At 37.9% G+C, this 18,953-nt stretch overlaps 2 protein-coding genes across 2 annotated transcripts; one reads left to right on the forward strand and one right to left on the reverse strand.

The window, feature by feature from the left end:
* Positions 1–10,171: 10,171 nt before the first annotated feature.
* Positions 10,172–12,434, reverse strand: timm29 (translocase of inner mitochondrial membrane 29). Its single transcript, XM_058769878.1, has 3 exons — positions 12,137–12,434; positions 11,396–11,720; positions 10,172–11,075 (listed from the first exon to the last, which is right to left on the reverse strand). The coding sequence occupies exons 2-3, from the start codon at positions 11,568–11,570 to the stop codon at positions 10,402–10,404; spliced, it is 849 nt and encodes a 282-aa protein (XP_058625861.1). The 5' UTR covers positions 11,571–11,720; positions 12,137–12,434; the 3' UTR covers positions 10,172–10,401.
* Positions 12,173–18,476, forward strand: yipf2 (Yip1 domain family, member 2). Its single transcript, XM_058769877.1, has 10 exons — positions 12,173–12,190; positions 12,360–12,435; positions 12,514–12,591; positions 12,674–12,816; positions 12,931–13,011; positions 14,036–14,123; positions 14,258–14,374; positions 14,705–14,871; positions 14,952–15,134; positions 16,295–18,476. The coding sequence occupies exons 3-10, from the start codon at positions 12,561–12,563 to the stop codon at positions 16,400–16,402; spliced, it is 918 nt and encodes a 305-aa protein (XP_058625860.1). The 5' UTR covers positions 12,173–12,190; positions 12,360–12,435; positions 12,514–12,560; the 3' UTR covers positions 16,403–18,476.
* Positions 18,477–18,953: the final 477 nt, after the last annotated feature.

The raw sequence follows: 18,953 nt of genomic DNA on the forward strand, positions 1-18,953 counted from the left end.
TGACTTCTTTCTTTTGACTTTATCTGGTTTTCACCAGTGCATTCTGGGAATTTCTACTCAGCAAACATTTCTGCTGTGATTTTGGAACAGCCTTAAAGATGTGATGAAACAAAAGTAGCAACAGATCTTTTTGTCCATATTTTGACATACATCAAGTGTAAAGGTTTTTGAAAAAAATTAATAAATGTAAGACAAGACTTGGTTCTATGACATGGTTGTTGATTGGATTTTGAGATTTGAGCATAGCACCAGAAAATTAATGTGAGCTAGCAGTCAAAAATTTGTAAAATGGATGTAATTTCATGCTGACTCTAAAAATGGCTGACTATCTTGCTTGTGTACTAACTACGAAGATTAACTTAAGGAATACAAGAGAATAAAACTGACATAATAAGAATTAACAATGGCGTATACAGAAATAAATAGACTATATATATATACTGTATATATACATATATATATAGCTGCAACTGCATTCTTTTTTGATGGAGCTGTTTGTAAGCTAGACAAACACTATTTGTAACAAAGAGACGAATGAATTTCAGAGGGAACAACAATGCAACTGTATAGTAAACTAAGTAGTGTAAGTTTCATATATTCCTGACTGGCAGAGAACAGTCTCTCGAGAGTGCAGTGGAGAGTCCTGCGCTGCTGATTACAGTGGAGTCTTCAATCAGATCAGACAGCTGACTGCTCCAATCAGTTTCCCTCACCCTGCCTTTAGACCAATCCAGCCAATCCAATTACTGGAGTCACACTCTAATTGGCTGCCGACCCCACTGGCCGGCACAATGCACTGGGTCAAAGACTCACAGCTATATGTCGTTATGTGCTGATGTAACACAGCATGCGGCATAAACATATTATTGTTTGGGTAGGGCCATTGTGGTGGTAATTGGTTGAAGATTGTGATTCCCTCTTGCTAATAGTTGTAGTTCTCTAATGGCTTGCTGCTGGGAGGTAAAGTGAAGCTCTTGTTCACAGTGTAGGAACAGCTCTGCACAGAACCCTAAAACATATGGGTTCATTCATTAAATCCTGTGCTCTCTTTGCGCACAAGGAACCTAATAATAGCACACGGTTCCTCAAGAACTCCTTTATTTAGTCTCAAAATTTGAGGAGTTCAATACACTTGTATATCCTCTGTAGAGTCATGACAGTTTCCCTGGTGATCCACCTCTTAGATTCGCCAGACCATTTTTAGCTACATGCACACTGTGCCTGAGGATGAACACTGTGCTGTGAGTAATGTTGACTCTGTCTTTGTCTGCGCGGGTCACATTGGTCAGTGAGCTGGTTTGCTGGCTCTAGGGTTTTCCTTTGACACTGTGGCTTCCAAACCACTGGCACCACGAACACAGAAGTCATTTTTGAAAAGAAGATTTTTTTAAAGGGATAGTTCACCCAAAAGCAATTCCGTTGTGTTATTCCAAACCTGTATGACTTTCTTTGAGAGAAGATATTTTGAATAATACGGAATAATATCTTCTTTTGTGTTCCATACAAATTTGGAACAACATGAGGATGAGTGGATGTTTAGTAAATTGACTCACAAAACATGCATTTAAAAGACAACAACAGATTCCCAAGTATCATTTCACATCCTGTTTATTGACCTTCTGTGGTGTACATGTGTTGAGTGACACGTCTAATAATGAACAAGATTAACAGTCCTCATTTTCACAACTCGTAGTTTAGTTTTAGTGCAGGAGGGGCCATAGTTCTCATTCATTGTCCGGCGAGTCGAAGAGATAAAACCCACCGACAGCAATGAATGTGAATCAGGACCCAGAGCTGTGACAGTAGATGCAGAATACAGTCTCTTGCTTGACTGATCAGCTGGGACAGCTTCAGAGACGCTACAGCAGCCATCTTGGCCAGCTCAGCAACAAAATGGACTCACACATGTAGTCGCTGGCACTCTGAAGGTCCGTGTGGCCGGAGTACGTTCGAGAGGCAGGGTACACTCAACACTCGATGGTTTCTCTCACTTGTAAACTCACCGACAGCGTTGAATGTTCACTGTGACTCGCCTGGGACTGACACACACTTCAGATACTGCTGGAATTGTGTGGTTTTGGACACGCACACTAAAAACTGACATCAACACATTTATGTGCCTCATGTGATATTGTTAACATTCCCTCCCCAACTAGTTTTCATTATGTTAGCCACATTAAGATCAATAAATCAATGACCCATGCCATAAAGCAAAAAAAAAATATTGCTGACACGTATATAAAAGATGAAAAATATTTAAACTCCATTGATACGAATGTATTCAATAAGGTTTAGTTAATTACATTTCCCATATTTTTGGCCATTTGTATATATTTGTAATCTAAATGATGAATGTATATATTTTTTTTAATATATTTTAGACAACATTTTCATTATGTTAACCTCATTAATGCACATCAACAAATCAACAATCCATCCCATACAGCAAAAATATATTTGCAGATTTGCACAAAAGAAACATGTCTAAAATATATATATATATATATATATATATATATATATATGAGCTGGGTAGATTACTTACAAATTGTAATCTGTTACTGATTCCAAATTACATGACAAAAATTGTAGTCAGTAACGTAATCCATTACATTACACATTTTAGGTAATATAATCAGATTACTTTTAGATTACTTTTGACCTAACTCGTTTATCACATTGATTTAAACAGGATAATCTTGTCCCATAATGATGTAAAAATACAAAGAGTGAGAAAATATATTCCTTTCATTGTAATTAACAACATGAAGTGCATTAAACATTATATTACATCAAGGTTTCCCAAACTGGGGTTCATAAAAGGAACTGCAGGGGTTTGTGAGTTTAATGAAAGGCAAACATGTAATTAAATCATAAAAACGTAAAATTTAAATAAATAATTTAAAAATAATTAACTTACTAAAAAAGAAGAAATTTTGTATGTTTACCTGTGTGCCATATGACCATTAACCAATGTCAGAGAACTGTGAACATGCAAATGTGATACTTAGTTATTAAAATATATATTTTAAAATCTCAGGGGTACTTAAAGGGGTCATTGATTATGATTTTACTTTTTTTTTAACTTTAGTTAGTGTGTAATGTTGCTGTTTGAGCATAAACAACATCTGCAAAGTTACGATGCTCAAAGTTCAATGCAAAAGGAGATATTGTCTTTTACAGAATTGCTGGTTGACCACCCCTTTAAAGTAAATATATTAGGTGAAAGAGGTTCAGATGACAAAAAGTTTGAGAATGTGTGCAAATAAGAAATAATGGGAATTTGTGCATTTTAATGAGTTTGAAAGACAAAAGCCTTTTAATAATACATAATAATACATGGCTAAATAACATACTGAGTGATCATTCAAATAAAAATGAATGTGTTCATCAGTAGTTGATGCAGTGTTGAAACACTTCTTAAACCTGAAATGATTTTTGTAAATCCATTGGTCGAATGCTGTGTTGCCACCTGAATAATGACTAGTCTATGTGTGAATGTCCACAAAACTGGAAGACTTTCTGAATGTATATAAGCGGTAGACTATTTTAGAAATGAACATTTTAAAGATAAAAAAGAGGAATTAGAGAGAATCAATAAATTATGAATAATTTATTGTTATTGTGTGAATAATATGTAATCAATAAAAAAGTAACTGTAGTCTTATTACGAGTATTTTAAAATGTAATTTACTCTAATTACAAGTACTTCATTTTTGGAATCTGATTACGTAATCCAGATTACATTTAATCAGTTACTACCCAGCTCTGTATAACACACACACACACACACACACACACACACACACACACATATATATATATTTATATATATATATATGTGTGTATGTTTTTGTGTGTGTTAACGATATTAATGCACATATATAAATCAACAGTATTACCTCTTGTAGTACATGTTGCAAAATATACGTCATTTGAAGGTTTCTGCAAAAACATCCATGCTGTTTCCAGCCTATATATAGCAAATTTTAAATGTTTTTGGCCATACGGGACTGTGCACTCACAGTCTCTGTGGGGAAGTTTTGTGTGAGCTCTGGGGCCAGTGCAGATCTGGTCATATGCACAGGGAAGCGGGCACAGTATAGCATGAGCTCTGTGGGGTCTATTATCTGATGGTGGGGGGAAGGGAGCAGGAGCTGAGAGTGAGCGGGAACAGGGGACTGCCGATTGGAGAGAAAGGGAAAAATGGAAGGGGGAAGGAGGAATCAAGGGAGCGGGCAGAAGAGTGGAGGTGGTGAGTGCATGTCTGGGCAAGGGGGTGTTGATCGATTCCAGGCTCGGCATTTCCAGACAGACTGAATGGCAAAGGTCAAAGGGTCTCATTTCCTATGAAAGAGGGGCTGTCTGAAACGCGCCTCGTCCGTTTGTCTACTCGATGTGTTTGGAACGCGCTCACGTACTCACGTGCAAACAGACGGTGTGGCGTGTACGCAATTTCAAACGTGAAAGCAAGTTTGAAAGGACTATTGGAGTGAGTTATGCTTTATGTAACAACTATTTGGCATCAAAACTTTTCTCAAGGCCCACATCTGTACAAAGCGAGACCAGCTATTGGCCTATGAGGTGAAGGTCAAACTTTTATATAAGCAGGCAAAAGTAACAGGCCTCATGTATGCGTTTATCCAGCCGTCGAAATGACGGCCGCGTGAGATGCGGAAAAGAAGTGGGGAAGGGTCTGCAAGAAAAAATAAGGCTACCATGACAGCACCCCCCCATCCCCCACTTGGGACTTGAACTCATGACCCTCTGGTGAATGAGTTCATAGGCGTCACAGCCAGTTTTGAGGACCCAGCAAGTTCGCTGGGAAACTTTTCAAACTGGATTTTGGGGTGTGAAACACGTAATTGGGAAACTCTAGCATAGCTGACAAACTTATTAAAGCATTTTTACGAGAATCCAGTCTTTTCCAACAATATAAAAGTCCTTTTAAAATAAAAACTGACATCAAGGCATACAAAAAAAGTCGTAACACACAAAGACACTGACCTCACATTTCTTTTGAAGTACAAAGTTAGCAGAAGTAGCACATTGTGAAGTTCACATGCTAGTCTGTATGTGCAAAAGCTGGTCTTTTCTAGCATGTCCATGCACTGACATGCCATTATTGTGCCGGTCACTGTTTTTGGTTTAGTTTTGGGTGCGAGAGGATTATTGATGAAGATGTCTGCAGTAATGTGGATGGCCCTTCCCCCTCGTCTGGCCGACTGGGTGCATGTCTACCTGCTCCAGACTAAATCAATAGTTTAATCCAATTGCCATTCACTTCCATAGGGATTGATATCACCTCGCATGCATACACAAACATACGCACAAACACACACCATTAGGAGACCATTATGTCCAACACATAGTGACACACTCTCCATAGTAGTGTTTACAACCAACAATTAGTCAAAGTTAGCAGTTGAAAATGAATTAAAAAAAGATATTTATGTTTCTCAAAAAAGCAAAAATGTAAAAATACAAGCCCCGAACATGTCCCAAAGCCTTAACTAGCATACAAACACATGCAAACACAACACTCATGCATGCCTTGGTAGATAACATCACATTAAATTGTCCTGCAGTGATGTCTGACCGCATAAGCAACACTTGTCACATTTGTCATATCAAATTTGTATCACATTCTAATAGCATGACAATGCATCCTAATGGAAAAGTCCTCTCGTATGCGCTCACACAGTCACAGTGGATCACAGGCTCTTCATTTAGGGAGGTGGCAGGGGTTCGAGAAGAAAAACACACTTACCACAGTGACTCTCTCAGATGCACACCCAGTCTGGCTCCAGTCGATCTCTGCCCCCTCCATACGTCGAGCTCGGCCGTTCCACCCCTGCATTCCTCCACCTCCCTTTTTCTCTCTTCTATTTTAAAACTCTTCGTCCTCTCCCTACTCACCTTCCACCCTGACATCTCTTTGTGAATTCCATACCTCCTCTTTCTATTCTCACCCCTTCTGCCGGTCTCCTCGGGTTTTCTCGTCCCGGTCTCTCACTCTTCTTGAAGCCGTCCTCTAGCCGTTGTTAACTTAACTGCAGACGGTCTGGTGTTTCTGGCTCTGTGTGTGTGTGTGTGTGTGTGTGTGTGTAGAGAGAGGGAGTGGGGAGTGCAAACCGGGACACACAGGCTGTGTCAGTTTGAATGAAAATTGTGAATGCGCTCTGCTTCCTTCTCCTCCCCTCTCTCTCTCTCTCTCTCACTCTTCATTTCCTTCCCTCCCCCTTCATCCCCACCCTACTCTCTTGCGCACTCTTTTTTTTCCTCTCACCCTCTTTCGGGTGCCTGTTATGTCTGTATTCCCTCCCATCTTCAAACATTTTCACACTCCAGACAGACATTTATATTTTTATACTTAGCCCCTTCCCCTCTTTTTCTCTTTCATCACTCACTCTCTCTCCTCCACATTTAAACACATGCACACACATTCATGCTTTCCTCACTGAGCGCCAGACACTTAACCCTTCGTGTTCTGTGAGCCACTACCCTAAATATAGTTGATGTATCTTGGTGTCGGACAGTCTCAGTGTTTTGATTTTTTTTTGGTTTATTATCCATATTTTAGGTTTAGACTCATTTCTTCAGTAACTGGTCTTAAAAATGCCTATTAGCTTTGATATTTTGATAACTTATTTTTTTGCTTTTTTTAACCTTTAGAATGTTTATGTTTAAATATTAAATTTAAATATATAGTTCCTTGGTTTATTAAAAAAGCCCATTTTTAAACTTTTTTTTTCAATAAGCCAAGCAACTGACCTTTAAAAAAAGAAAAGAACAGCCTTCACATTTATTAGATGAAAACTCTTTTTTGCTTTTTGAACTTCATGGCATTCACATAACATTCACAGATATTATAATTATTTTGTAGTTACATTTTAATCTCATTTTAAGGGCCTTGCCCTAAAAATGTAACAGGCAGATAAAAGCACACAATATCTTATTTAAAAAAAAAAGTTAATATTTGTGGGTTAAGTGCTTAGAATTTAGCTGCTTTCAATACGTTTATACTGTTTGTTTCAATGTCTATGCAAACCGCATTAAATGTACAAATACCTGCAATCACAAATGAGATTTCAGCTATAGCGTTACAAAAACTTTTCAACCAATAATCATGAAGTTTTCAAATCTCACTTGATTCAAAAATCTAAGGATGGCGCATGCATGCCGCTTTGCCATCACATAGACGTCTGAGTGATGTACGTGTGGTCTCGAGAAAGTAAAGTATTTTCCCCACATACACACTATTTTCAGAGGCTGCATTAACGGATCCAGTGTCTGGTCCAGTCAACATGCCTTTTTTCCTCCCCCTCACACTCTCCATATTCTCTCCCTTCATAGTGACATATTGATCAGACATAATGGGAGGGGGTGGAGGAGTTGTGGTCATTGGGGTCAGTGCCGTGGCTAGACACCCTCACCCCTACGCATGACCCCCACCCCTCTCCCAACATGTCCCCGCTGACCCCAAGCTCCCCCCTTTCCAGACTGACCACCGATCGGCCTCAGCCACCGAATCCGTCTGACATTGGCAGCTGAGGATGGATAGAGTGACAGTCAATAGTCAATACAGGACAGGCTGTGGAGGGTGGAGGATGGAGGATGAACGAGGAGGGAGACTGTAGCAGTACAAGGGGCAGTTCACCTAAAAATTACAATTCTGCCATCATGCAGTTTCAAACATTGTATAAAAGAAGGTATTCTGAAAAATGTCTCAAAAACAGTTCAATGAATGAACTTAAATACATTAAGAAAGATTTTTCCGCACTATTAATTTAGATTTGTACACAAGTTAATTAATACAAATAGTGTTTTGTTGTACCAAATTAATACACTGAAGTTGCTGTGTTAGATAATAAAAGCATGTTAGCTATTAGATGAGGAAGTAATAATCTCATTACTGGCATATAGTACTTGCTAGTACATACTGCTTTGCATATAGTTATTGCTCATTGTGTAACCATCGATAGCCTTCAGCACAAACACAAAAGCAGTAGAAACTCTTCTAAATCTCCATCAAAACCGAGCATTAAAAACGAACAAGTCTTCCTCTTTACTAAAAACATAAAATTACACTTCGGTTCAAAATCTTTTCATGCAAAGCATTCTGGGATCTACAGATCTACTGCCCAGTTAATTATGTCAACAAAAATGATTGATGTAGTCCAAACAATAAATGATTCAGTTAAGTTTATTGCTTCAGCTCATTTTAACAAAGTAACTTTGAACAAGCAGCAATAACTAACTAAAAAAAATAAAATAAAATAAAATAATTAAAATCTTATGTAACTTATATAATTCCGACAGGGTCTAGAGCTGTTTTAGACATTGTATGACCAAAAACATTCTTCAGAATATCTCCTTTTGTGTTTCTTAAAAACAAAGCAAGTCATACAGGTTTAGAACAGCATGAGAGTGAGTAAATGCTGATTAGACGTTTCATTTTTGCCTGAAAGACTGTATTTCAGTTTCATGGGGTTATGGGAAAAGGGTTGTTTGTGACAATGGAGACCCAAGGATCTATGAAATACACAGGCGAAACAAATTCCAAAATGAATGAGTACCAGTTTCCCATCTCCCTCATCATTTAGCCAAGTAAAAAGCAAACAAGACAGCAGCGACACTACCTGAAAAACATGGTGGGCTTCCACTCCATTGCCTCCCACTGCCTAGTTATCTCAGATCAGTGGGCTTGAAGGCAATACGACAGGCCAGGGACAGCACTTTAAAAGCACTGGGACGCAGCGGTGGTGTGTCTGAGCTGGGAGTGTCTTGCAGAGAGCGGTACACTGTTAGAAAAGCTCCTCCATTTTAGCAAGTCCCTGCGGACACCCTGATGGACAGACAGAGTGCTTCAGTACATTATGAGGTTCGAGGCACATCAGATACCGCTGCCCGAGGCTAAAGCTACATCCTCCAACCGGCTGAAAATCTTTAGTGATTGGATAACAGCGGTGTGATAATGCTAAGTGACCATTTAAAAATACAACAGTAAGAGTCGTTTATAACAGCAGAGAAGTTAAAAGGGGATCATTAGGATTTCAGATGGTTCAGCCTTCGCCTGAAGCAAGCCATAGGTCTTCTCTCATTAATACACGTCTCGAGTGACATGCAATATTTCTGTTAGGCAGTTTGTAAATGCACCCTAATGACATTATTATTTCAACATTGACTGTAGCAGGGTTAAGTTACACACAGATAAGCCCCTGCAGTCTGCCACCGTTACAAACGTCTTCGAATGGGTTCCTACACTTTCATTAGTGCATCTTAAGTGCTTTTCATCATTAAGTGCGTACCATCCTTTACTTTCATTATTTGGCCTTTTACTGAGAATATGATCTGGTCTAGCTGGACACGAAGGGGTCAGCACGGCGTTCGCATGCTTTATTGCAGAGGAACCGCACGATCAGAATGAACTATCCTCTCTGGGAGCTGAGATACCAATCAGAAAAAAAAAGCCCAGCAGAATGCAGCTCTAGGAGCCAGCGAATCAATACCAACCATCTTAGAAAGGACGGCATGGGGGAGCGAGCGAAAGACTAATGGAGGAAGACAAGCCAGAGAGTGGAAGAGTAAAGAGATTAATGTAAAAGAGGATTTCCCCTGAAAATGAATCAAAGTCAGCCAGTGGAATGGAAGGTCAAAGGTAATGGGATTAATGGACATAATTAACTCAACTCTTTTTAAAATTAACTCTTTTTGAAAAGCAGCAAAAATATCATTGGTTAGTTACCAAGAAACCGTGCTCACCAGGGCATTTATTTCATCAGAAATGCTGTATAAAATACTGTTAAACCAGGAATAATCTGACATTTTATTACAATTCAGAATTTTTCAGGACTGTGAATTTTTTTTTTCTTTCTCAGGATACTTTGAGGAGTAGAAAGTTCAGAAAAACAACGTTTATTTGAAGCAATTACATTTTTAATTTAAATTGATATTTTATTCATATTATTATAACGTATTTGTGTGATGCGTTGCGCCATTATTGTAATTTACCAACAAAACAACAACTTGCTTTTCTTTCTCTAAGATGGAGAATTATTCTATAAAAATTGTAATATTGTTAAATTTAATAAGTATAAAAAGTTCTATTTTGTAATAGTTTATGTAGTGATAATGTACTGCTTTTGTGTCACACAAAACAAGGTCAGCATACACTGCAGTCGTTTTAATATTTGCAGTCAACCAATTACACTTCTTTGCACAATTGTTTTTGCAGTAAAAATAAGACTACATTATGTTGCTTATTTCCATAAACACAATATAATAATGATTCCTGTACATATCTTTTACTTTTCATTTCTTATCAACAGCTGACTCTTGCAAGCATGTTTCTTTAGGGTCATCTTTATGTGAGCTATAGCCTTAAAGTTAACATGTTGATTAAGAAGCCTGTGCTTTGTATAATGCATCGCTCTCTATTTCTTTAACGGGTGTGTCCATGTCTTTTTGTATAGCATCTAATTCACTGCTCTCATCTTCCATCACCACAGCTTTCCATGATTCCTGATGCAGCTTTTCGTTTCTTTCTGTTATCTGGGGTGACAGTGGGACTGTTGCCACCAAAGCAGGGGGGAGATGTTTGAACTCCTCCTCATTTATATCAAAATCCTTCATTTTATGATCAAGCACCCACCAGCGTCCCACAAAGCCCACATCCAGCATGCGTTTGGGCAGTTCTGACCAGGGCACAGAGATCGCCGAGCAGCGCGCCTCATACAGGCTGGACTCGGGGTCGTAGTCTGTGTAATAAGTCAAAGATGCGATGCCCAGACTGGCATAGCGCAGCCTGCCCTCGTTTCGCAGTTTCACAAGGGTCTGGACGTGTCCATCTGAGGTGCCACTGCGTATCCATGGTGACAGCAGAGCCAGATGGTTGGAGGTTTCTAGAAGGCTGGTCTCAAAGGAGTCGTCATCAGGGTTGGTGTAATAGCAGGCGTACATTCCTCCCAGAAGACCCAAATAGACCGAGGCTTTAAGGGGTCGCTCCCGGGCCCCCAGCACCGTCTCACGACAAGCCTCCTTATAATCGCTTAAAAGACTCCGGCACCATACACCTGAAAACAGTGAAGAAATAGCAGATCTTGATTCATGTTCAGCTAATACAATTAACACATATTGCATTAAAGATGATGCAGTAAGAAAAAAAACAACTAAAGCAATACGAAATTACATTTTTAATGACACTACAACAGATTTAAAAAAAACTAGACAGCAAACTAATACAGCTGTATTTCCGTTGATAAAAAATTAACACGCCCTGCCCTCAATTCAGATAATAACTAAATGTATACGTGACTAACCTCCTAATCGTAATACGAACAGTGTTTTCATACTTATGGTTTAAGGAAAAAGAATAACCGTGGCTTAGTCTTACCTGCGCGACTATTTATTAGTCTTTGCCACCTTGTGCCCTTGGTTGTCTCTATAGCTGCTGTGGAGCACCATCTCTTCAGCAGCCACGAGGCGGCCATGTTAGCAAATGAACTCACGAAGTGTGAGAGTTCACAGTTCACGGTGGATGTAGCACAGGAAGAGCTTCCGCCCAACATTTTCCAACATTGGCTCAACGTAACAATGGATGCTGGTGAAACTGTTGAGCCAAAATGGCGAGGAGCGCGGCACGTGTAATGTTATTGGTCCGGTGGGGAAACAAAGTACTGCCTTTTCGGTTCCACCATGCATTCTTATGAGCCGTGTCACTAAAACAATAAAGGATACAGGAAACAGATGTTTTAAAAGTTTTTATTTCACATAAAAAAGAGGTCTATAATTATTTGTATCAAATATTTGGATCTGTGAATGTGCAAGCAAATATTCTTATGCGCTCTGAACTTTTTTTCACAACACTTTTTACAATATCATATGCGTATGTATTAATAAATACGACTGTCGAATATATGAAACTATTAGATAACAGTCAGGGAACTGTTTTTATCAAAGTAGCGTAACTAAGTTAAAAATAAGAACGATGCAGAGTGTCGTTTATTTAAAGAGAGAGAGAGAGAAACACACTTTTGTCTTAGATATAACACAACCTGCCTTGCTTATTCTTAACTTCAAGCCATTAATATAGTAGAAGACAGAGGTAAAGCAGGTAAAAACGTTCTCGTTTTACCTCCGGCTTTGTTCCGGTCACGTGATTGTGTGTTGACGCTTCGGAACCCTGCAGGTGACGTGGAATATGGGGACGATAACGATAAATCCCTGTGTATCGAGACGGCATCAAACCTATTCTAGCTACAATCGATTAGGCTAATGGTTTTTTAAATCTCGGTTAGTCAAAAGATACTATTAAATACCATCCGGCCTGACGAAACAATTGTTTTTGTACCTGCTAGCTCGAAACAAGCTTGACTGCTGAAGCTGTCAGAAGGAGTCAGGATTGGCGCAGGATTGCCATATTGTAACAGCCAGGTGAGCAAATCAGTCCAAATTTGATTTTGGTGGCGACAGCTGTCGTTTGATTATGTTTGTTGTCTTTTTTCCGCGCAGATAGTATCCTTATGAGAACTCTCTTGAGTATCCTGTGATCTCCAGTCATGGCTAGTCCAGATGATTTAAAGTTTCAGGGTAAGGTTTATGTGTCTTATGTGTTCTTTCTTGTTTTGTCTCTCTGTCTTTCTGCTTTAATCTTCATTCTGCACGTTTGCAGAGTTTGAGGAAGCCACAGATCTCCTGTCTTCAAATCCTGGAGCCTCGACCCTCAGCGTCTCCAGCCCCGGCGCAGCAGCCTCCTCTGGAGATGTCAGAGTTGACCTGTCAGACGAGGAAGACAATCAGGAAGAGAGTTCAGAGGTGAGCTGCGAAACCAAACAGGCAGATGAGGCTACAAAAAGCTGATTATTTCACATGCATCTTAGTTTTTTGGGGGTCACTGGTATAAGCCATTTTCTTTGAATTTTCCCACAGTTGCTTGGAGGTGAAAAACAAACTGGTGGTTTTTGGACGTTTGAGTACTATCAGTCATTCTTCAATGTAGATACAATGCAGGTACATTTGCTTTCTTACTAATGGTATTCTTTATAACCCCCATATTATGTTTACGAATCTTGGTGCAATCACTATCTGTGGATCAAAAATACCCTAATTGGATTCGGTATCGGCCTAATTCACATGCATGAACTGACAAAAATGTATGCTGTCAACTCAGTGTAAATTTCTTAAGATAAAAGCATCTGCCAAATACATAAATGTGACCCTGGACCACAAAACCAGTCATAAGTAGCACGGGTAAATTTGTAGCAATAGCCAACAATACACTATATGAGTCAAAATTATCGATTTTTCTTTTATGCCAAAAATCATTAGGATATTAAGTAAAGATCATGTTCCATAAAGATATTTTGTAAAGTTCCTACTGTAAATATATCAAAACTTAATTTTTGATTAGTAATATGCATTGCTAAGAACTTGATTTGGACAACTTTAAAGGCGATTTTCTCAATATTTTGATTATTTTGCACCCTCAGATTCCAGATTTTCAAATAGTTGTATCTCGGCCAAATATTGTCCGAACCTAACAAACCATACATCAATGGTAGCCTTATTTTAATATAAAGCTTATTTAATAATCTCAATAAAAAAAACAAAAAAAACAACTTGTTTTGTGGTCCAGGGTCACAAATGTAAATACCGTTAGGGAGTAGCCGAGAAACTGACATAACAAAATAACAAATATAGCTTTTTTTTTTTTGTGCAGATTGACCTACATAGTAGAAACTTTTGATGAAAAGTTTAAATGAGAAAAAAAGTCACCAAATATCAAGAAGAAGAAAAAAAACCAGGTTAACCAGTATTTTTGACAAAATTTACATAATACTGAGAGTAATAGAAAACTTTTAATGTTTATCTCTCTCTCAATTTATCTTGGGAAATTTAAAGTAATTCCAAATATTTTAAAGGGAGACCCTGGTTGCTCGGTCATTTACCTACTTGGAACTACCTTATTCAAATTAAAGCATCAACAACTCTAGTGCCCTAGTAATTGTATTTACTGTTATCTTTATTATTGTAGGTGCTGGATAGGATAAAGGGCTCGGTCATGCCTTTGCCAGGACGGAATTTCGTCAAACACCACATTCGAAATAACCCCGATCTCTATGGTAATGTAGATATTATTTTTTAATCTTGCAAAGCACCTCTCAACACAGCCAAACAATGTCTATATATTTGAATGAATCTGGATTATCACAAAACTGTCAGACATCTTATTTTTTGTTATCATTCCTCTTGTCAGGTCCTTTCTGGATCTGTGTGACTCTAGTGTTCTCAGTGGCCATCAGTGGAGACCTCTTCACATTTCTGAATGAAATGGGAGACCCGGGGTTTCACTACAGACCTCAATTCAACAAAGGTGAGGCGGCAGTAGGCATGGAAATTCGTGGAGAGCGATTCTTTTAGTTCTTTAAGAGTCACTTGACCTAATAATATACTTTACAAATATAACAGAAAACAACTTTTTGGTTATGTATTTGTTTTAGTCATATAAATGCTTCATATAAATATTATTATATGAACAACCAATCAGATTTGAGGTTCAGTGAATCTAAAGGGCAACCACTGATTTTAAACCCACAACTCATAGATTCAAGATTTGTTTTTTTTTTAAATAACACGTAGCAGACAGCACTGTTTATGTCAGTCCCTTATGAATATACTAAATGAAGATTTTGTTCCATTTTAGTCTCGATTGCAGCCGTCACTGTGTTCCTCTATGCATGGCTGGTGCCTCTAGGAGTTTGGGGCTTCCTAACGTGGCGTCAAAGTGTTGAGAGACACATCAGCGGTTACACGTTTTTAGAGACTGTGTGTGTCTATGGTTATTCTCTGTTCATTTATATCCCTGCCTCGGTAAGTTTGAGAGAATGTTGAAGACACGGTCAGACTTGTTGACGTTAGACCTGATAAGATAACTCCATCTCTGTTTTCAGATATTATGGACCATTCCCATCAACTGGCTCGAGTGGCTATTGATTATCATTGCCTTGGTGATCTCGGGCTCAGTGTTGGTAATGACATTCTGGCCGGCTGTGCGCGATGACACAAGACTAACAGCATTCGCTACTATGGCAGTAATAGTGTCACTTCATGCCCTTCTGGCTGTTGGCTTTAAGGTGAGAGAAGCTCTTCAAAGGAATATTCCAGATCAAATACACCTTAAACACTATCAGCTATGCTGTTAATAACCACAGAAAATAATTGACTCATCTTTGATAAAACTCTTTCCACCGGTTTCACAGACGAGGCTTAAGCTAGTCCCAGACTAAAATGCATGTTTGAGCTGCCTCAACTGAAAATATCTTGCTCTGACATATCTTAAAATATGTCTGTCAAAATGCACACCTGTAATGTTTTCTTCTAAGGCATTTTTGTAAAAGTTGCTTAAATATCTTAATTTAACTAAGGCCTAGTCCTGGCTTAAACTAACTCGCGTTTGTGAAACCGGGCCTTTAAATTAGCCTTTAAGTTGAAACTATTTTTAGGAGCAACTGTTTGTTATGTGTTACCATAATTCCTGTAATCTTTCTGTGAATACAAGGCACAAGTATTCCTTGTATTTGGTTACTTTTATAGCTGGCTATGGCATGTTGAGAGATTGGATATTACTGAACACATTTAATTGGAACCAGTTTGATATCACAGCAAATAAACTTTAAGATGCTTCATTTTTACAAACCAGAGGATGAGTCCATATTAAATTATGTGGTAGTTGACAACAACAGATAGTGCTTAAAGTGATTTATGGTGTTACTACCGTTGAAAAGTTTGGGGTCAGTGTGTGTGTATATATAAATAAACGCACTTTTACTATGTTTAATCCGCAAGAATACATTCAGTAGATCTAATGTAACAGTAAAGACATCTGCAATGTTACAAAAGATTTCTATTTGAAATCGTTTTTTTTACTTTGTATAAAAAGGCATTACAGTTTCCACAAGTATTAAGCACAACTGTTTTCAACATGTATAATAATAAGAAATGTCTCTAAGAAATCATAGAATGATTTCTGAAGGATAATGTAGGACAATGAAGACTGGAGTAATAATGCTGAAAATTCAGCTTTGCCATCACAGGAATAAATTACATTTTAAAATATTTAATACTAGAAAACAGGTATTTTAAATTGTAGTATTTCACAATATTACTAACCCCAAACATTTGAACGATAGTGTATCCTGTACAAAGGATGCTTATTTTGTTCTGGTAAAATGACACCATCCATTACAACAGACACTCAGCTTTAGTATTTCATACATTTCCATCTCTTTTTTAGCTCTACTTCTTCAAAACACCAACATACACAGGATCATCGCACTCCGGACAACAGACTAGCCCAGCCACAAATCACACAACACTTGCTGCGGAGAAAGTCTCAACCTGACCAACTGAATGGGAACCTAGGAGTCTTTATATTCAGGACATGAAAAATGTGTAGTAATTATGATAACTGAGCAATGAAGGAGTTCAGATTAGTGTGCTGATGCTTGATACACACAAGCATTCCCAACAAACACATTGAAAGTGTTTCCAGTTTGTAACTAACACAGCAGATAAAACAACCTCCCTCAGATCACAAGTAAAATCACAATGGCTTACTGATGACTTTAGTTTGTAATATTTTTCTTTAATACATAGTGACCTGCCTGATAATATTTTCAAGTGTTATGGTCACTTGTTTTTTTGTTTATTTCAATCATAATAGAGTAATTTATAAGAGTGATCTTGTATTACAGTGAACTGATTTGAGGTTTTCTTTCCTTGTAGGCTACTTTCTGTAAGTTGAGAGGAAGTACCCGTATTAAGTATTTAATGTTGCTTTCCTGGACAGTTTTCTGCTTGACACTGTGGATTAAAATCATTCTCGTCAGGGTCAAACTCGTCTTTTTGAGCTTGTTTGTTATGAATGTGGACAGATGCATCACCACTCCGACTTAGGCCACAAATTACTAAGAATGTATGCTTTGCACTTATTTAATATATAAGTCAATCTTTTAAGGATAGTTCAACCAAAAATGAAACTTTTGTCATCATTTACTCATCCTCATGTCATTCCAAACCTGTGGAACATAAAATATTTTAATCTGAAAAGTGTTGGTAGCCAAACTATTTTGGTCCCCAGCGACTTCCACTGTATAGACAAACACTTTCTCAAAATATCTCTTATGTTTCACAAAAGAAATGAATATGGTTTTGAAATATTTATTTTTAGTTGAACTATCTTTCAAGAATCATTTAAAAAGATACTCCCCCAAAATTCTCTCATTTTTCAACCCTCATGTTACACCTATATGACTGACTTTTATTCTTCCACCAATCCAGTTCAATCCGCACTTTTTCATAATTTTTTTTTTTTTTTTAAATGGACAGTGGCTGACAATCAGAAAGGACAGAACAGAACCTCAAAATGAGTCCCTATGACTAAAAGTAGTAGCATTCTGAAACAATACAACAACTTTGTATTAGAAAAATACTAAAGTAATTGTTGAAATTGTGCACCGGCCACTTTAATTATATGGAAAAGAGCAGCTTAGGCAGAAAAAATTTCTCCTTTTTGTTTCATGAAAGATAAAAGTCATATGGGTGTCAAACAACATCAAATATTACAGAATTTTCAATAACACTTTACAGTAATGTTAATATTTTTGCAGCTTTTATCTTGGCTAAATGTTCATTTCTACATAATTTCTCATTCATTTCAAGTTGTATAAACTAACATTAATATATTTTAAACAATTATCAAAAGTAAATTCATAAACTGACATTAACCATAATAAATGCTGTAAAAATAAATTATTTAATGATACCAAAATGAATAAAAGCAAATGGAACGCCAGTGTAAAGTGTTCCTTCTCCGTTTAAAGGAATAGTTCACCACAAAATTGTATCATTATTTACTCACCCTCATTTCGTTCCAAACCCGTATAAAAGTGTTTTTCTTGTGTTGAACACAAAAGAAGATATTTTGAAGAATTCTGAAGAACCAAGCAGTTGTCAGTCCCCAGACTTCCACAGTAGGGAAAGAAATACTACAGAAGTCAATGGAGACCATCAACTTTCTGATTACCAGCACTCTTCAAAAGATCCTCTTTTATGTTCAACATAAGAAAGAAACTCAAACAGGTTTGGAATGACATGATGGTGAGTAAATAATGGCAAAATTGTCATTTTTTGGTAAACTATCCCTTTAAGACATCCACTTTGCCATCTATAACTCACCCAGGGGTGCACCCCCACCCCCGATGTTATCCATAAAACAAAACAAATGCTACTATAAGCAGCCACACTTAGGGACTTCTCCATCAACATTTAATTTGCTCCTTTTTTTTGTCTGTTGCTTTTTTTTGTGAAAGAAAACAAAAAGATAATTCTACAAACTAGCAGACATGGTTGTTTTCATCTCATGATCTCATGACAGTTGCTAAGTCAAACTGAATTAACTGAAAAAAAAAAAAATATGAGTGGAAGCGGTGCATACGACTTCGAAGTCTTGGATGGGGCTATCATCATTTCATATCCCCGGTGTGGGAGAGGGAGGAGGAAAATTATAGCTAGTCAGGCATCACTTGATCTCCTCCTTTCCTCAACAGGTCTCACAACACACAGAAGTTGACAAGATAAGGGTTTGGGGGATGTAAACTAGGATACTGCAATTCCTGCTGCAGCGGTCAGTGTGTGTCCACGGACCTCACTGTTTATGTCGTCCACCCATCTGTCTTCCTCCCCCCAATGCCGACTGTCCTTCCCAGCACTCCGCTGTCCTCCTTGTCTGATAATGGAGGGTTTTGGTGCTGGTATTCTTATTCCTAAAACCTGTGTGTCCTTATAATTGACTAACAATGAATCCTCCCATTTACAAGTCAGATTTGTGTCTATATGGAGTCGGAGGTCGACAGAAGCAGTCTCGATAATCCATGCTCAGAATTCACTTCAGG

Source organism: Onychostoma macrolepis, chromosome 03, assembly GCF_012432095.1.
Source record: "Onychostoma macrolepis isolate SWU-2019 chromosome 03, ASM1243209v1, whole genome shotgun sequence".
NCBI classification, from domain to species: domain Eukaryota; kingdom Metazoa; phylum Chordata; class Actinopteri; order Cypriniformes; family Cyprinidae; genus Onychostoma; species Onychostoma macrolepis.